The sequence below is a fragment of the Acomys russatus genome, chromosome 24 (assembly GCF_903995435.1).
Source record: "Acomys russatus chromosome 24, mAcoRus1.1, whole genome shotgun sequence".
Taxonomy (NCBI): domain Eukaryota; kingdom Metazoa; phylum Chordata; class Mammalia; order Rodentia; family Muridae; genus Acomys; species Acomys russatus.
In genome coordinates this window covers 51,643,354-51,659,438 of record NC_067160.1, presented here as the reverse complement: position 1 = coordinate 51,659,438, position 16,085 = coordinate 51,643,354, and the positions used below count along the sequence as shown (strand labels likewise).

The 16,085-nt window shown below is 47.7% G+C and overlaps 1 protein-coding gene across 1 annotated transcript in view; it reads left to right on the top strand.

Annotated features, from left to right (window-relative positions):
* The first annotated feature begins 1,844 nt into the window (after positions 1–1,844).
* The window catches only part of Abl1 (ABL proto-oncogene 1, non-receptor tyrosine kinase), a 104,512-nt gene continuing 90,271 nt past the window's right edge, over positions 1,845–16,085 (top strand). Inside the window, exon 1 of the mRNA XM_051166963.1 lies at positions 1,845–2,188. Within this exon, the coding sequence (XP_051022920.1) occupies positions 2,053–2,188 (136 nt within the window). The 5' untranslated portion in view covers positions 1,845–2,052. The remainder of the gene's footprint in view (positions 2,189–16,085) is intronic.

Genomic DNA, 16,085 nt, shown 5'->3' with positions numbered 1-16,085 from the left:
TGCCATGGTAAGGATTCATACTATTGCAAACATGCGCGAGTGCACGATCTCCCCTGGTATCCTTTGAACAAACGCTGTTTCTTCAACTTCCTATCCCAAAGGATCGCTGATGCTCGCTCTCTCAATACTTCTTCCCAGGTTCCCATATGTATGCCTTTCCCAAGAGATGAGGATGTAACGCACCGGTCATCTTGATTTCTAGGAGCGAGCCAAAGTTTCTCCTCGAACGAGGCTCAAAGAAATAGTAAAACTCCGGTTCTGGAAAACTCCAATCCGTAGTTTTCCCCTGGCTCTGAATCTCCTGCTGTCTTGCTACTAGAGCAGACAAGACGTTGGCTGACCAGAGTCCACCGGCTCCCAGGAGGCGGGGCCAGCTCTGTAAGCTAAGGGAGCTGGAGGCCGGGAGTAGAGCAGCCCGTGGATGCCGGGACCACAAGTCCCAGCATTCCTCCCGGCAGCACCAAGCGTGGCTAGCTGGCGGCTCACGCGCTCAATGGCCAATCGGATGGCGGTGAGGGGACTGACTCCGGTTATTGTGGACCAATGACAATACAGGGGAGGCGGGCGCTTCCTCATCGCTCACCTTGTGGTCAGAAAAGCTACCTTTAAAAGGTCGTGCGGAGCCGGGTTGTGGCAGGCAGTGAGCCCAGAGCCTGAAGGTGGGTAGCGTGCGAAAGAGCAACGCCGGCCGGCAGCCGGACCTCGCTCAGGGGGGTTCCGGCGTCGCTGGGGGCGGGGCCGGGGGCGGGGCCTGGCCTCGTTGTGGAGCCGCTCGTAATCCATCATGGCGGTCTCGGGGGTCGGTGTCTATCCCTGAGAGGCGGCTGGAGCTGGAACCGGGTGACGGATCTTCCGGTTGAGGAACCCTTCCACGGCACACACCCCTCACTGCCTGGAGAAGCCGGGTTCCTCGGCAGAGCCGGGGATGTGACCGCTCGGCGGCAGCGGCGGCAGAGTCGGGGGCCGGGGGAGGGGTGTCTCGGGTAGAGAGACCCCTGGGCTCGGGGCAGCTGAGGCGCCGGGCCTCTTCCCCTGTGGCTGCCTCCGGGTTCGGGGCCGCGGGAGTCCTTCTCCCCTCATAGCCCTGCTGTGGCTCCGGGCCATCCAGGGTGGTCTCAGTTTCTCCCTACCTGGGACACCCAGTTTCCTGAGGAGGAACGTCGCCTCCGAGTAAGCCGCCCGCGCCCCGCCTGGGCAAGTCTTTCTCCCCCGCAGGCTGTCTGTCCATCGTTCGATTCTAACCCCCAAGTTTGGCCACCGAGCCCCTCATTCAAATCATCTCCCAGCTGTCAAGAGATCTCCGTGGTCCTCCCCGATTGCTTCCTCGGGCCTTCGATGTCCTGACTTCTTCCAATGTCACCTACAGTTCCGCTGGTCTCAGTGCAGCCCAAAACTTTAATGCAAAGGAAAAGTCTGGATTGGTTTCACAGGCCTTTTAAAAAGCGGACTTAAAAGTTGCTGGTCATGCATTCCTTCTCGGCAGAGTGGAGAGCAAGCTCTCGTTGAGATCTGTGCGACCCGTGTCGTTTTCCGGAAACCAGGCTTAGGGAAGTGAGAGCCGGCAGGAAATTTGTTAGGAGATGGAGATAGGGGATTGGTGACTGACGTCCACAGGAAAAGTTGCAGAGAAGCATCAAAGACACTCAAGGTTTTTTTTTTTTTTTTTTTTTAATCACGCCGGGGACTTGAAATGACTTTTAGTACTGTTGACTCTTCTCTGACTTCCCTGTGAATATTTCTATCTGAAGTTTTCCTCTTGCAAAGAAACTGTTCCGTCAGCCGGCAACATCAATTTAGATTCAAGAAACGTTTGGGGAGCCTTGTAAGGTTACATGACTTCAAATTAATCGACTTGGAAAAGAGTTCCAGACTCCTGTTGACATGTGTGAACCCCGGCTTCCCGCCCTGTTGTCTTTCTGTGATTGACCCCAGTGACCGACTTGGGAGTCGGTGGTGTGAAGTTCTGGGTACATACTGTTTCCGGCTAACCTCCACGGGCCATTCTGGAAGACCTTGAACCCTCTTCTGGAAAGGGGCGCCTATCATTGCTTTATGGGGCAGCAGCCTGGAAAAGTTCTTGGGGACCAAAGAAGGCCTAGTCTGCCCGCCCTGCATTTCATCAAAGGGGCAGGGAAGAGAGAGCCCTCCAGGCATGGCGGTCCACACTGCAATGTTTTCGTGGAACATGGTGAGTCCTTCCCAGGCTTCTGATCATCGTTTTCCCTTAAGCATCAAAGAACTTTCTTTTTTTTTTTTTTTTTAAAGATTTATTTATTTATTTATTATGTATACAAATCTCATTATAGATGATTGTGAGCCAACATGTGGTTGCTGGGAATTGAACTCATGACCTTTGGAAGAGTAGTCAGTGCTCTTAACCTCTGAGCCATCTCTCCAGCCCCAAAGAACTTTCTGAAACAAAACTTGTGTCAGTTCCTTCTAGGTCTCCTTAGCGTTTCTTTGCTACTGTAGTAGCAAAACTGGTGGAACAGTTCTTTGGATAAGAAAATTATGGTTTTATTTTATTTATTCAATCGGCTTAAGTTGCTGTTTCTTGCCAGAGTCCACTTCTGGGTCGTTGTTGACATAAGACAAGCCCTTTTATTCTTTGGGGACCTGCTTTTAGTGGGGGAGGGGGTTGGACTTAAGTGGCTTTTGAAGCATCCACAGGTCTTCCATCTGCTCTCAGGAAAGGCTGGGACTCTACCCTGAGTGGTGGTGGTGGTGGTGGTGGTGGTTGTTTTCTTTGTCTATGGAACACTTGTATCATACCCTCAAAGTGGTCTGTGCCCTGAGAGGCTAAGAGCAGAACCTTGTTGATGGGTCTTTTGACCTTCTCAGTTATGAGCAGCATGTGAAAATTCTCGCTTTCGAGCTAGCTGCGAAAAGTCGCGTGTGGAAGCAGCGTGCCTCCTGAGTGGAGAACCGCTGCCTTAGTTTCTCTGAGGGATAGCCCTGTCCTCACTGATGGAGCGTTCTTCACCCTTTCTCCCTCCTTAGTTGTCTTTGACATTTTTCTGACCCTTTTGGTCCATAATGCTGACTGTACGTGTGGTGTTGTTGACTAACAACCAAAGTCAGGCTGGAGGCCAGCCAGGAGCAGTTAGTTAGGGTCCTGGTTACTGTGGCAGCCTGACAGTTCTCAAACTGTGTACTTAGTATTGAGATATCAATGGAACCCTCATACCAAGCTCCTGAGACCCTCAAAGATAGCTTTATCTCAGAGACTGGATTTTAGTTCCAATCTGCCCTTCATCCCCCATAGACTGGTTTTTCTAGAGTTTGTTTATGTCTGTGTAGATGAGACAGAAAAACCTGAGGCCCAACACGTGACGCTGGGCTAGCTGTGAATTGGAAGCCAAGGATAATGTGTGGGGTTTGTTGGTGGTGAGTGATGTGGCTGTCAGGCCGTAGTGATTGTGACCACAGCGATGGTGATGCCAGGACCATTCAGGGTGCAAAGGGTTCAGTCATACGTATAGGAGAGGGGGGAAAATTGAATCTACGGTATTTTTTTTTTTTCCGAGACAGGGTTTCTCTGTGTACCCTTGGCTGTCCTGAACTATGTAGACCAGTCTGGCCTCGAACTCACAGAGATCTGCCTGCCTCTGCCCCCCGAGTGCTTGGATTATAGGCGTGCGCCACCACCCCCCCAGCTAATATTTATTAATTATGTATTTTTTATTTATTTCATTTATTATGCCTGCATGCTAGAAGAGGGCGCCAGAACTCATTCTGGATGGTGTGAGCCACCATGTGGTTGCTGGGAATTGAACTCAGGACCTTTGGAAGAGCAGTCAGTGCTCTTAACCTCTGAGCCATCTCTCCAGCCCCCTAAATCCATGGTATTTTTTATGTTCCATATATTCTTTTCAAATTTCAGTGGCCTGCCTAAGAAAACCCACTTTTAGGAGAATTGAAAGCATTCAGAAGTAAACTTTTCCTCAGTGTTTCCCCTTTCTTCTACAAATGTTGGTTGAGCACACATGTGCTAGGTAGTATTTTAATCAGTAGCAGAATGAAGCTCCTACCCTTCTAGAACCTTCATTTTAGAGACAGATGTAGACAGACCATTAGTAACTCCAATGTGGGAGGTACAGATAGGTCACATGGTGGTCTGTGCCGCAAGAAAAGTAACGGTGATTCGTGGGGGTGTAACTTAAGGTGGGGTTGCTAGACAGGCAGGCAGCTGAGGTCACTTTTGAATAAAGCCTTGAACTCACAGAGATCCGCTTGCCTCTGCCCCCCAAGTGCTGGGATTAAAGGCGTGCGCCACCACCACCCAGCCCCCTTGCCTCTTTTTGAGACACGTTCTCACTGTTGTAGTGCAGGGTGGTTGGGTCATGACTCCTTCCACCCAGCTTAAGTTCTGGAGACAGGTATGACCCACCCACCTGGTCTGATTGGTGTTCTGAGCCAGTCTCTCTGGACAGGGTAGTCTAGGGAGATTGAAGGGAGGGAGCGGGGTTTCCTGGGTGCATTAGTCAGGGCCTCTAGAGTAACAGAGCTCACAGAATGAATCTCTCTGACATGTATAGAGAAAGGGGAATTATTAGGGTGACTTACAGGCCTTAGCCCAGCTAATCCAACAATGTCTGCCTAAGAATGAAGATCCAATAATTCCGTAGTTGTTTAACGCGTGAGGCTGGGTATCACAACATTCCTCAGTATACCCTAGAATCCTGAAGAGGCAGGCTTTAATGTCAGTGAAGGAATGACCTTTCTGGTGAGGGTGAGCAAGCAGGCAGAGAGAGCGCTTCCTTCTTCCATGTCCTTATATAGGCTGACAGCAGAAGGTGTGGCCCAGGTTAGAGGTGGATCTTCCCACTTCACAGATCTGGATTAAAGATGTGACCTCCCACTGCACAGATCTGGATAAGCAGTGCCTCTTCCCACTTCAAATGACTTAATTAAGAAAAGAAGCCAGACTGTGGCACATGCCTTTACTCCCAGCCCTCTGGAGGCAGAAGCAAGCAGGTCACTGTGAGTTCAAGGCCAGCCTGGTCTACAAAGTGAATCCAGGACAGCCAGCGTACACAGAGAAACCCTGTTTTGAAAAACCAAAAAGAAAAGAAAAGAAGCCAGGTGTGGTGGCTCACGCCTTTAATCTCAGCACTCAGGAGGCAGAGGCAGCGGATTGCTGTGAGTTTGAGGCCAGCCTGGTCTACAAAGTGAGTCCAGGATGGCCAAGGCTACACAGAGAAACCCTGTCTCAAAAAAAAAAAAAAAAAAAAAAAAAAAAAAAGAAAAAGAAAAAGAAAAAGAAAAAAAAAAAAAAAGAAAAGAAATCCTGGGTCTGGAGAGATGCCTCAGAGGTTGAGAGCATTTCCACTGGCTGCTCTTGTAGAGCACCTGAGTTTAGTTCCCAGCACCCACATGGTGCCTCACAACCATCTATAATGAGATCTGGTGCCCTCTTCTAACCTGCAGATGTACATGCAGGCAGAGCACTGGGTACATAATAAATAAATAAATCTTAAAAAGGAAAGAAAGAAAATCCCTCATAGGTGTGTCCAGACAATAGGCTTTTAGTTAATTGCAAATGTAGTCAAGGTGACAACCAAGAGTAGTCACTATACGGGGGAAGGATGTTATTGCACAACTGTAGATGGAGTGGTGATGGGTGGACAAGGTGGTGGCAGTGAATGGGGTCTGTTCATACTTGAAGACCACACCCACGGCTGGACTTGGTTTTGCATTAGATGTGAGACATGCAGGGCCAGGGTGACGCTGGGAGGAGCACATCGCCTTTCACTGAGATGGCGGTAGCGGTTTTCACCACTGGCACTGGTTGGTTTCCTTCTGGGGACACAGGGTGGATGCAGCTCAGGAGCTTCTTTTGAGCTGAACTTCATTTGAGGCAACAGCCTAGGTGTCGATGTATGGCACGTGAGATACACAGGCCCAGGAGTGGGAGTCCAGGGGCAGTGTGGGCGGGAGAGAGAAGCTGGGGCTCTGCTTAGTGGTGTTGGTCTTTGCTGGGGGTGAGGGTTCATGAAGCCAGGATGCTGCATTCCAACGTAGGATTAGGTTGAATATTTGCAGGTGGGGTAGTGGCATTCAGACCCGGCATGAAAATTACCCATCTTTAAGCTTCAGTGCCTGTTGCCTGTTGATATGTTTTCCCAAGGTGAATTCCCTGAATTCAGAGCTAAGCCTTCAGTGCCACCAAGCCCGCTTCAGTGTGGGTGCAGGGGATGGAAGCGCAGATTCCCCAAGCTTGTGCAACAAGTGCTTTACTGCCTACCTCATCTCTCCATCCCTAGCAAAGGTCTGTGTAGTGCAGAAGGAAGCATGTTTCTGTTGGGGGGTAAGCTCCCTCGCCACCACAGATGCCTTAACCAGGAGCCTGCCTCCCTTTGAGTGATGCAGACTGGCGGTAGAAGCGGAAGAGAGCGTGAATGAAGGAACTCAGATGAAGCCCTCTGTAACTCCAGCTCCAGGGGATCAAGCACTCTCCTCTGGCATCACTGGGGAGACAGCTAAGTCAGTAGTGCATGTACCTTGCAAGCATGAGGGCCTAAGTTTGGTCCCCAGCACCCATCCTTGTAAAAGCCACATGTGGTGGCTCCTCTTTGTAATCCCCACACGGGAGGCAGAGACAGAAGATCTCAGGAGCTTTCTGGCCTACAGTCTCTCTTAGTTAGTAAGCCCCAGGTCCTAGCTAGATACCCCATCTCAAAAAATAAGATGGATGGCACTGAGGAGTGACATACTGGCCTCCACATGTATATGTACCTTCCTGCACATGTGCAGCTCCCCCACATAAACACGTAAATCATTTTTTAAAACAATTTTTTAAAGATTTAATTATTATTATGTATACAGTGCTCTGCCTACATATACACCCGCAGGCCAGAAGAGGGCATCAGATCACATTATAGATGGTTGTGAGCTGGGAATTGAACTCAGGATCTCTGGAAGAACAGTCAGTGCTCTTAACCACTGAGCCATCTTACCAGCCCCATAAATTGTTTTTATTAAATTGAGTTTTATTGTCTGTCTGTCTGTCTGTCTGTCTATCCCTGATGCCTGAGGTCGTCAAAAGAGGGCATCGAATCAAATCTCTTAGAAGTGGAGTTGTAGACAGTTATGAGCCACCATGTGGTGATGGGAATCAAACCTTAGTTCTCTGTGAGATCAAGTGCTCTTAACCTCTGAGCTCCCTCCCCAGTTTTTTTGGGTTTTTGTTTGTTTGTTTGGTTGGTTCATTTTTCAAGACAGAGTTTCCCTGTATAGGCTTGGCTGTCCTGGACTCACTTTGTAGACCAGGCTGTCCTTGAACTCACAGCGATCCACCTGCCTCTGCCTCCCGAGTGCTGGGATTAAAGGCGTGCGCCACCATGCCTGGCCTTCCCCAGTTTTAAAATCTTGTTTCTTAAGAATCCTGTTAAATGGCCTAAGCAAGCTGGTGACTACTCATGAGGAGTGGGAGCAAGTTCTCAGGAAGACTGTTTCTTCTTTTCTCTTGATCTCAGGGTTTTATACAACTATCAATATTCTAGGATGTCTGTAGGCATACTTTTTAAAAATCTATTTTATTGAGAGTCTTATACCTCTACATCTCTTCCATCCTTTTATCCACCCTAATCCCCTCAAACACCCCAACACTAGGTAGGAGAGAAAGAAGCCAGAGGAGAACGGGGAAGTGTGTGTCTCTTTAGCCTACTTCCTGCTATTTAGGGACGCAGTTCCTTGGGCCAAGTCCAGTCTTTGTAGTCAGGATATCCAGCAGTCCAGCAAGCCAGCGAGAGCAAACACAGCAGCAGGATGAACCAGCAGCAGCAGGGAGAGCAGGGGCTGCCACAGACCCTCTGGGCATTATACCCTCTCACAAGTTCTCAGAATTAAGCTATCTGCAGCTGCCACAAACCTCACCCCTGCTAGAGCATGAGACAGTCATAGTTAATGGCTGTGGACAGACTGAAGCAGCCCCATATCCTATACCTGGGATTAAAACAAAAACATATTCACATAACATAACTGGTTTTTAAAGACACCAAAACTTTCACTACAGATGTCTTTCCCTGTGAGTGTACTTCCATTTCTTCCTTTTTTATTTATTATGACAAAATACTCATAAAAATAACCAGCATACTAAGGTGAGGTCTCACTGGTGTCCAGAGCTTGCTGATTTGGCTGGTCTAGCCAGCCAGTTTGCTCAGGGATCCCCTATTTTCACTTCCCTGGCGTGCTGGGGATCACAAAGGGGCTGCCACACCCACTCAGCTTTTATTGGTTTCTGGGGGTTCAAACTTGGATCTTCAGGCTTATGAGACAAACACTACCTGCTGAGCCTTCCCCGCAGGATTTTACTCTTTGAGAGGAAGAAAATAGGCACTAATAGATACACTAAACAGGGAAAGTGGCTTGTTAGTGGAGACATTTCTAAGTACCGCTGTCTTGCTTGCTCTTGGGTATAGTTTGCTTTCTGCACAAACTGTGAGTATGAGCTTACAGCAGATACGAAGCTAATGGGAATTGTTACTAAAATAAAAGTCATTTGTGGAATGTTGACTTTTATGAGAAAGGGAGGTGGCCATCCAGGGTCAGGAGGTTAGTCACACAGCTCCCAGATTTGCTCTGATGTGGAGATGTGCCTCTGTGCCTCCTGCAGGGTGGGTCAGCTGTCCATCATTTGATTGGCTCCTCTGACCTTAAAGAACTCTTTCCTGATGTTCCTGCCTCTACTGCCCAGGTGCTGGCCTTGCAGGTGTGTCACTACTCCCAGCATGCTTTTTGGGGATTGATCATGGACATTAAAAAATGATTACAACATTGAAATGGGGATGGGGGTGGGGGTGTTGTCATTTAGTAAAGACTTTATCTTGTAATGTCTTGTGGTGTTTGGTTTTGGTTGGACTTTGAGTGTTCTAACTCTCTGGTGGTTAGTTATGTGATGTCAAACAAGATATCCTATTTATGCTTTTCGGATGTCTCATATTATGTGCCTTACTGAATTTTATAACTGAAGATCGTGATTTGTAATTTAAAAGATTGTATTGTTTCATAAGCTATAGGGCAGTTTGAAATTTAATTTTGTTTTTTGCTTTTTGTTTTTGATACAGGTTTTCTGTGTAGCCTTGGCTGCCCTGGACTCATTGGTAGACCTGGCTGGTCTCGAACTCACAGAGATCTCCCTGCCTCTGCCTCTCTGAGTGCTGAGATTAAAGCTGTGCTCTACCACCTGGCTGGCAGTTTGAAGTTTTATTTTAAAACCAATTGAACTATTTTGAATGGATACTTTATTTTCTGACATAAGGTGCAACATTCAGTACAACTATGTATTCTGAGGGGCTTGTCTCTACCCCCACTGCTAGCCTTTTGTCCCACTCCTCTGCAATGCCATCTCAGAAGTTCTTTTTTTTTTTTTTTCTGTGTGGCCCTGGCTATCTTGGACTGGCTTTGTAGGCCAGCCTGGCCTTCAACTCACAGAGATCCACCTGCCTCTGCCTCCTGAGTTCTGGGATTACAGGCATGCACCATCGCACCCAGCTCCTCAATAGTTCTTTAAAATATTTTTACTTATTTATTGTGTATGTGCACATGTGCCTGTACCATAGTACATGTGTGGAGATCAGAGACCAGCTTGTGGGAGTTGGCTCTCTTCTTGTCTCTGTCACGTGGGTTCCAAGTCTGGGCAGAAAGCACTGTTACCCTCTGGGCTATCTTCATTCCTTCTTCTTTCTTTCTAAAATTTTCATTCATTTTTATTTTTGTTTTGCTTGCGTGTATCCTTGTGCACCACATGAGTGCAGTGCCGATGGAGGCCAGCAGAGGGCATCAGATCCCCGGAACTGGAGTTACATCGTGGGTGCTGGGTTCTCTGCTAGAGCAGCCAGTGCTTTTAACTGTGAGCTGTCTTCAGCTCCTGTTTTCCTTTTCCTAATGGCTGCATTGTATCCCATCACCTGGAAGTATTTCCGCCAGCCCCTGGTTTGTGTTGTTTTCTGTCTTTAGCTGTTGCACACACTGCTGCAAGAATAACCTTACATGTGTTGTTTCCTCCCTGTGCGGCTGCATCTGTGGGAGACATCACTAAAGCAGGGGCACATGCACGCATCCTTTTTGGTAGCAGGTGGACGGTTACTGGTGCCTAGACAGATACTAATATAGGTCTGCTGGAGACTGTCCTCAAATTTTCACCCATGAAAGTTCTTGTTTAGACTCCCACCACCAGTTCCACGGGGACAGGGAGGACGGGGAGGGCTGGTTTAGGGGTTGAGGGGAGTCTGTGCCTAGGAGTGGGCAGGCATGTATTGTCAAAGCTTGGCAACAGGCTGCGGTCAGGCTGTGCACTCTAACCAGTTGTGTCTGAGGTGGTTTTAGCTAGCAGCTTGCTTCTTCCTGGACTCTCTCTGTCTCCCTGTGCACCTTGCTGGCCTCTCTGTATGACAGATGACTTTTGAGCAGGAGCCTATGTGGCTTCCTGGTTGTCTCTGCCTCTCTGCTGCCTTACATCCCTTACTCTAAGGAGCTCCTCCATGTCTGGGTCCAGGGGCTCTGGATGGATTCGCAGCCCTGGCTGAGGGTCCGTGATGATCCTCTTGGGTCCAGGAAGTCTTGTTTTTAGACTCCATCACCAGGGGCTGGCTCATGTGGGTTGGAGAGAGGCCCAAGTACCCAGGTTTGTGGTTCTTTTTCATGTAATGACTCTAGTCACAAGGCTTCTCTCACAGGGGAAGGGCTGTGGCAGTAGGAGGGGGCTCTGGCCCAAGACCTGCTAGCCTTTCCTTGATTCTTAATGCTCCAGGTGAGTATGGCATGTAGCCCCCGAGGGAATCCCTTCACCCTGGGAATGGCTCTGGCTCAGAGTGAGCTTGCATCCTAAACTGACCAAGTCTGTCTGAAAGCAAGGCCTTTTATTTCCTAGTGTTGAGGTTGGCCAGCCTCAGGATGGAATGGAACCCTGGGAAGAGTGAGGAAGGCAGTGCCCAGGTGCGGAGTCCACTCCCCTCTGGACTTTGCACACACCTTCTGAAGCCCTAAAGTTGGATTCGCCTGACTGCTCACCAGGTTCCAGAACATTCTACCTGGTCAGCTTCCTGTTCTTAGATTCTACTGGGAAGAAAACTAGCAGATTCCACTGATGAAATGATGTACATAGAATAGCAGTTTACATTGATTGCTCTTTGTAAGAAGCATCAGTGCCTTTTTTTTTTTTAATTAATTTATTCTTGTTACATCTCAATGTTTATCCCATCCCTTGTATCCTCCCATCCCCCCCCCCCATTTTCCCATTATTCCCCTCCCCTATGACTGTTCCTGAGGGGGGCATCAGTATCTTTTATACATATAAATATATAAACATGAATATACTTATACTATTTTTTTGTTTGTTTTTTGCTTTTTTTGAGACAGGGTTTCTCTGTGTAGCCTTGGCTGGCCTAGGCTCATCTTGTAGACCAGGCTGGCCTCGAACTCAGCAATCCGCCTGCCTCTGCCTCCCGAGTGCTGGGATTAAATACTTTTACTATTATTTGAACTTCTATTTGTTTCACTTTCATTTGTTTTCATGCCACAATCATGCTTGTTTCTGATTTTGGAAAAGTGACAAAATTCTATTTCATGTAGATACATTTTTGTATGTAGACACTCTTGTTTGGTTGGTTGGTTGGTTGTTGGTTGGCTTTTCAAGATAGGGTTTCTCTGTGTAGCCTTGGCTGTCCTGGATTCACTCTGTAGACCAGGCTGGTCTTGAACTCACAGAGACCAGCCTGCCTCAGCCTCCGAAGTGCTGGGATTATAGGTGTGTGCCACCACACCTGCCTTCATGTAGATACTCTTAGCTGTTCCCACTGTACTGTCCTAACTGTATCCCCAAGGTGTGTGGTTGTCACTTTGTTAAAGGTAATATGTTACTGATACTACCCTTTTAAAGATTTATTTATTTATTATGTACATAGTCTTCTGCCTGCAGGCCAGAAGAGGGCACCAGATCTCATTATAGGTGGTTGTGAGCCATCATGTGGTTGCTGGGAATTGAACTCAGGACCTTTGGAAAAGGAGCCAGTGCTCTTAACCTATGGGCTATCTCTCCAACCCAATACTGCTTTTTAAATTTAATTAAATTTTTTCTTTATTTTTGAGATTTCATACAAGTATGCTATGAAATATCATTACTACCGGTTTTCCCCTCCAGCTCCTACTATATTCCCTGCCCCCCATTAAATCCCTGACCACATCCCTCTGGCCTCTGAGATCTTTATGTAATGTGTTACTGGTGTGAATGCTCTGTTTCTAGAAACTGTTAGTGTGAAAGTCACCAGACCACGCGCTTATCATTTGCCATGTTTTTGTCTTGTTTTGTTTTGAGACAGGGTCTCAGCTTATGTCCTAGTTTTTGTTTTTTGTTTTTTTGGGTTTTTTTTTTGTTTTTTTTGTTGTTGTTGCAGGGATAAACACCATGGAGAAAGGGGTTCATTTAATTCGACAGCTTGTAGTCCATCATCCAGGAAAGTCAGGGCAGGCACCTGGAGGCAGGAGCTGAGGCAGAGGCCATGGAGCGTGCTGCTTCCTGGCCTGCTCCTTGTGGCTTGCTCAGCATGCTTCCTTACAGAACCCAGGACCTCCAGCACAGGGATGTGGTGACACCTACGGTGATCTGGGCCTTCTGCATCAACCATCCATTAAGAAAAGGTGCCACAGGCTTTCCCACTGGGCAAACTGGTGGGGACATTTTCTTTATTAGATTCTCTCTTCCAGAGTGGCTCTAGCTTGTATCAGGTTGGCAAAAACCTAGCCAGAGCACCATGTAGCTCTGGCTGATCTGGAACTCTCTGTGTAGATCAAACAAGTTTCAGACTCACAGAGATCTGCCTCCTGTGTGCTACTGGATGCCCCTCTACCCACTGAGTAGCTCACCAGCCCTGATTTAATTTATATATATTATCTATAGGTACACATATAAAAATTCTTTGAAAAGACAATAATATATTATAATTCAATATTTAATTGTACTTAAATATTTAAAATACAATTATGTACACACACACACACATATATATATTGAGATAAGCTCTCTCTGTGTAACCTTGGCTATCCTAGAACTCACTCTATAGACCAGGCTGGCCTCACTCACAGAGTACCACCTGCCTCTGCATCCTGAGTGCTGGGACTAAAGGTGTGTGCCACCACCCCCTGGCAATATTATTGTATTTAAAAGAACTTAAAAATTATAGTTGTGAGGATTAGAGAGATGGCTTAGTAGTTAAGAGCACTTGTCCCTCTTCTAGAGCACTGGGGTTGGATTCTCAAGACCCATGTTGGGTGGCTCATAGCCATCTGTACCTGCAGGACCAACACCTTCTTTTCACTGTGTCAGGCTCTTGCACATGTGTGGCACACATACACAGAGGCACTCACATATAACTTAAACATGTTAAAAACCATTAAAGGCCTGTGCCACCAGGCCTAGTGTGGGCTGTTTAGTCACATGTTGCAGTGGGTGGCCCAGCAAGGTTTTGTCCTAAAACTGCCACTTAGAGACCTGAGCAAGCAAGCCTTAGTAGAGGTGCAACAGGAAGCCAGATGTTCCTAGCTGTACATGCAAGTACAGATCTTACCTCAACAGGGATAAGAGATAGTTTATTCTGGAGCCGGTATGAGTGACCATGGCCTGGTGACGTTAGGGCACCCCCAATAGCATGTTCCACTAGTGGAATAAAGTTTCAAATCAAGGTATTTACCGAACACAACAGGGACTCATCAGGGAGGGGAAATCACAAAAGAATTTACCCAGAGTCACAGGTTGCTAGATCAAACACAGAGGGACAGTGAGATGACCCAAGAAGATGTGGTGTGGACCCACCGTTCCAGTTCTCCAGCTGTGGAGGTCCTAATCAGCCTGGCTTGTACCGACTCTAGGGTGTCTGTGCCCTAAAGATTCATTCTGTCACTTGGCAGGTGCCACTGTGTCCCTGCCATAGGGAGGCCAGAGCAACATGGAGTCAGGCATCCTCTGAACTCACTCCTGCTGGCCACCTAGGAGCTTCGAGACTGACCGTAGACCCTTGGGGCTTGAGGCGGGGCACATCTGTGCTGCATTTTTTTTGCCAGGTGGAAGTGTGGGCTCTGTGGCTCCATCGGCCTAGAATGGGAAGGAACAGAGAGAATGTGATTGACACTGGTGAGCCTGAGAACAAATCATCTGCCCCGGCTGTTCAGGGCTGTTTATAACCCTGCAGGTTATGGATGGACCCATGGTGACAAGACACTTGCTTCTCCTGGAAACTTGAGAGAGAGCTTTGCTGTGTAGACCCTGCTGTGGAGTGCTTCCTCAGGCCTGTGGAGGGCATGAGCTGCAGGGCCCTTCTTCTGTTGTGGCTGCATGAAGTGAGGGATTCTGGAGATGTCCCCCAAGGCTTTCTCATAGGGGCTTTAGGCCCGCCTTGCCGGCAGAGGCAGATGGTCTTTCTGACATGTCGGGAGCTGCTCTGCTTTTCCCTCCAGGAAGGCTCTGCTTCTTCAGGACAGTGTTCTCTAATCTCTAAAGCTCTTGTTTACCACATTTCATTTTCTTCTGGTGTTTTTCTCAGTCTCTAAAGGTCTTATTTATGAGCCTGGGTGGAAGTTAGATTTGTGAAGCCCACATTGGGCTCTGATGGATTGTGGGTAGCTTTTGCTCCAGGTGATTTCTGGGTTCTGTGAGCTTGTGGGGCTGTCAGCCCAAGTTGGAATTGCACAGTGGAGCAAAGCTTTAATTTACTAGGTAAGAAAAATGCATCAGGGACAGAAGCTGACAAATCAGGTGTCTGCTCCAGCCTGGGTCTTGCTCTGTGGTGAAGGGGTGGGCAGCTCACCTGCTGTCTTCTGGAAGCCCATGGACTTAATTTAATTTCATTTAATCTGTGCATTTCAAGAGGCTAGTGATGCACTTGGATGGTAGAGTACTTGCCTACCCTGAAGCCCTGGGTTTGATCCTCAGCTTCCCATAAATTGTAACCAGAAATTCAAGATCATCTTTGGTTATATAGCCAAATTCAAGGGCAGCATGGGAAGTGAGACCCTGCTGGTTTAGAGATGCTCTCTGTCTGTCTCAGAGTCACACAGCCTCAGCTCTTTCGCCAGTGTCTTCACTGGCAGACGCTAAGCAGGACATGAGTCCTATGAGACTCGCATAGGAGCATTTCAGATGCTACAGCTCCCAGGTTTGAATTGATTATATGGAAGAGGCTGGCCCGATGCCTCTGGAGAAATCTCTTCGTTCCAGAGCTCTCTTACTCTTGATTGCTTGCTCTGATGCAGTAGGGGGTGATGCAGAATAAAGCAGACCCAGCTCTCTGTTCGTTCTGCCTCCCTCATGCCCTTTGGGGGAGGGTCAAGAGAAACTGATTAACGGCTGGAGTGATGGGGGGGCGGTGGCTCTGTGGGTAAGAGCACTTGCTGGTCTTGCAGAGGACCTGGTTCTAGTCTCCAGTACCTACACAGTAGCTCATAGCCACATAACTTCAGTTCTAGGAACTCTGACGCCCTCTTTTGGCCTCCAAGGGCACTAGGCACATATGTGGTAAAAACACATACATGCAGGCAAAATACTCAAGCACATAAAACAAAATAAGTCTTTTTAAAGAGGGAGGCAGGCTGGAGAGATGGCTCAGTGGTTAAGAGCACTGCCTGCTCTTCCAAAGTCCCTGAGTTTAATTCCTAGCAACCACATGGCTGCTCACAATCATCTATAATGTGATCTGATGCTATATACATAATAAATAAATAAATCTGAGAGAGAGAGAGAAGCTGATTAATAAGCCCAGGTCCGTGGTGCTTGGTGCTAAGTCATAATGGGGTGTGATTCTTGATTTTATTTTATTTTTTTTAAGATTTTATGTATGTCATTGAGATGTAACAAGAATAAATTAATAAAAAAAATTAAAAAAAAAGATTTTATGTATGTGAATGCTCTACCTGCATGTATACCTGCATGACAGAAGAGGGCATCAGATCCCAGTGTAGATGGTTGTGAGCCACCATGTGGATGCTGGGAATTGAACTCAGAACCTCTGGAAGAGCAGCCAGTGCTCCTAACCACTGACCCATCTCTCCAGCCCTGATTATTGATTTTTGACTAAGATTCCAGCACGGAGAGA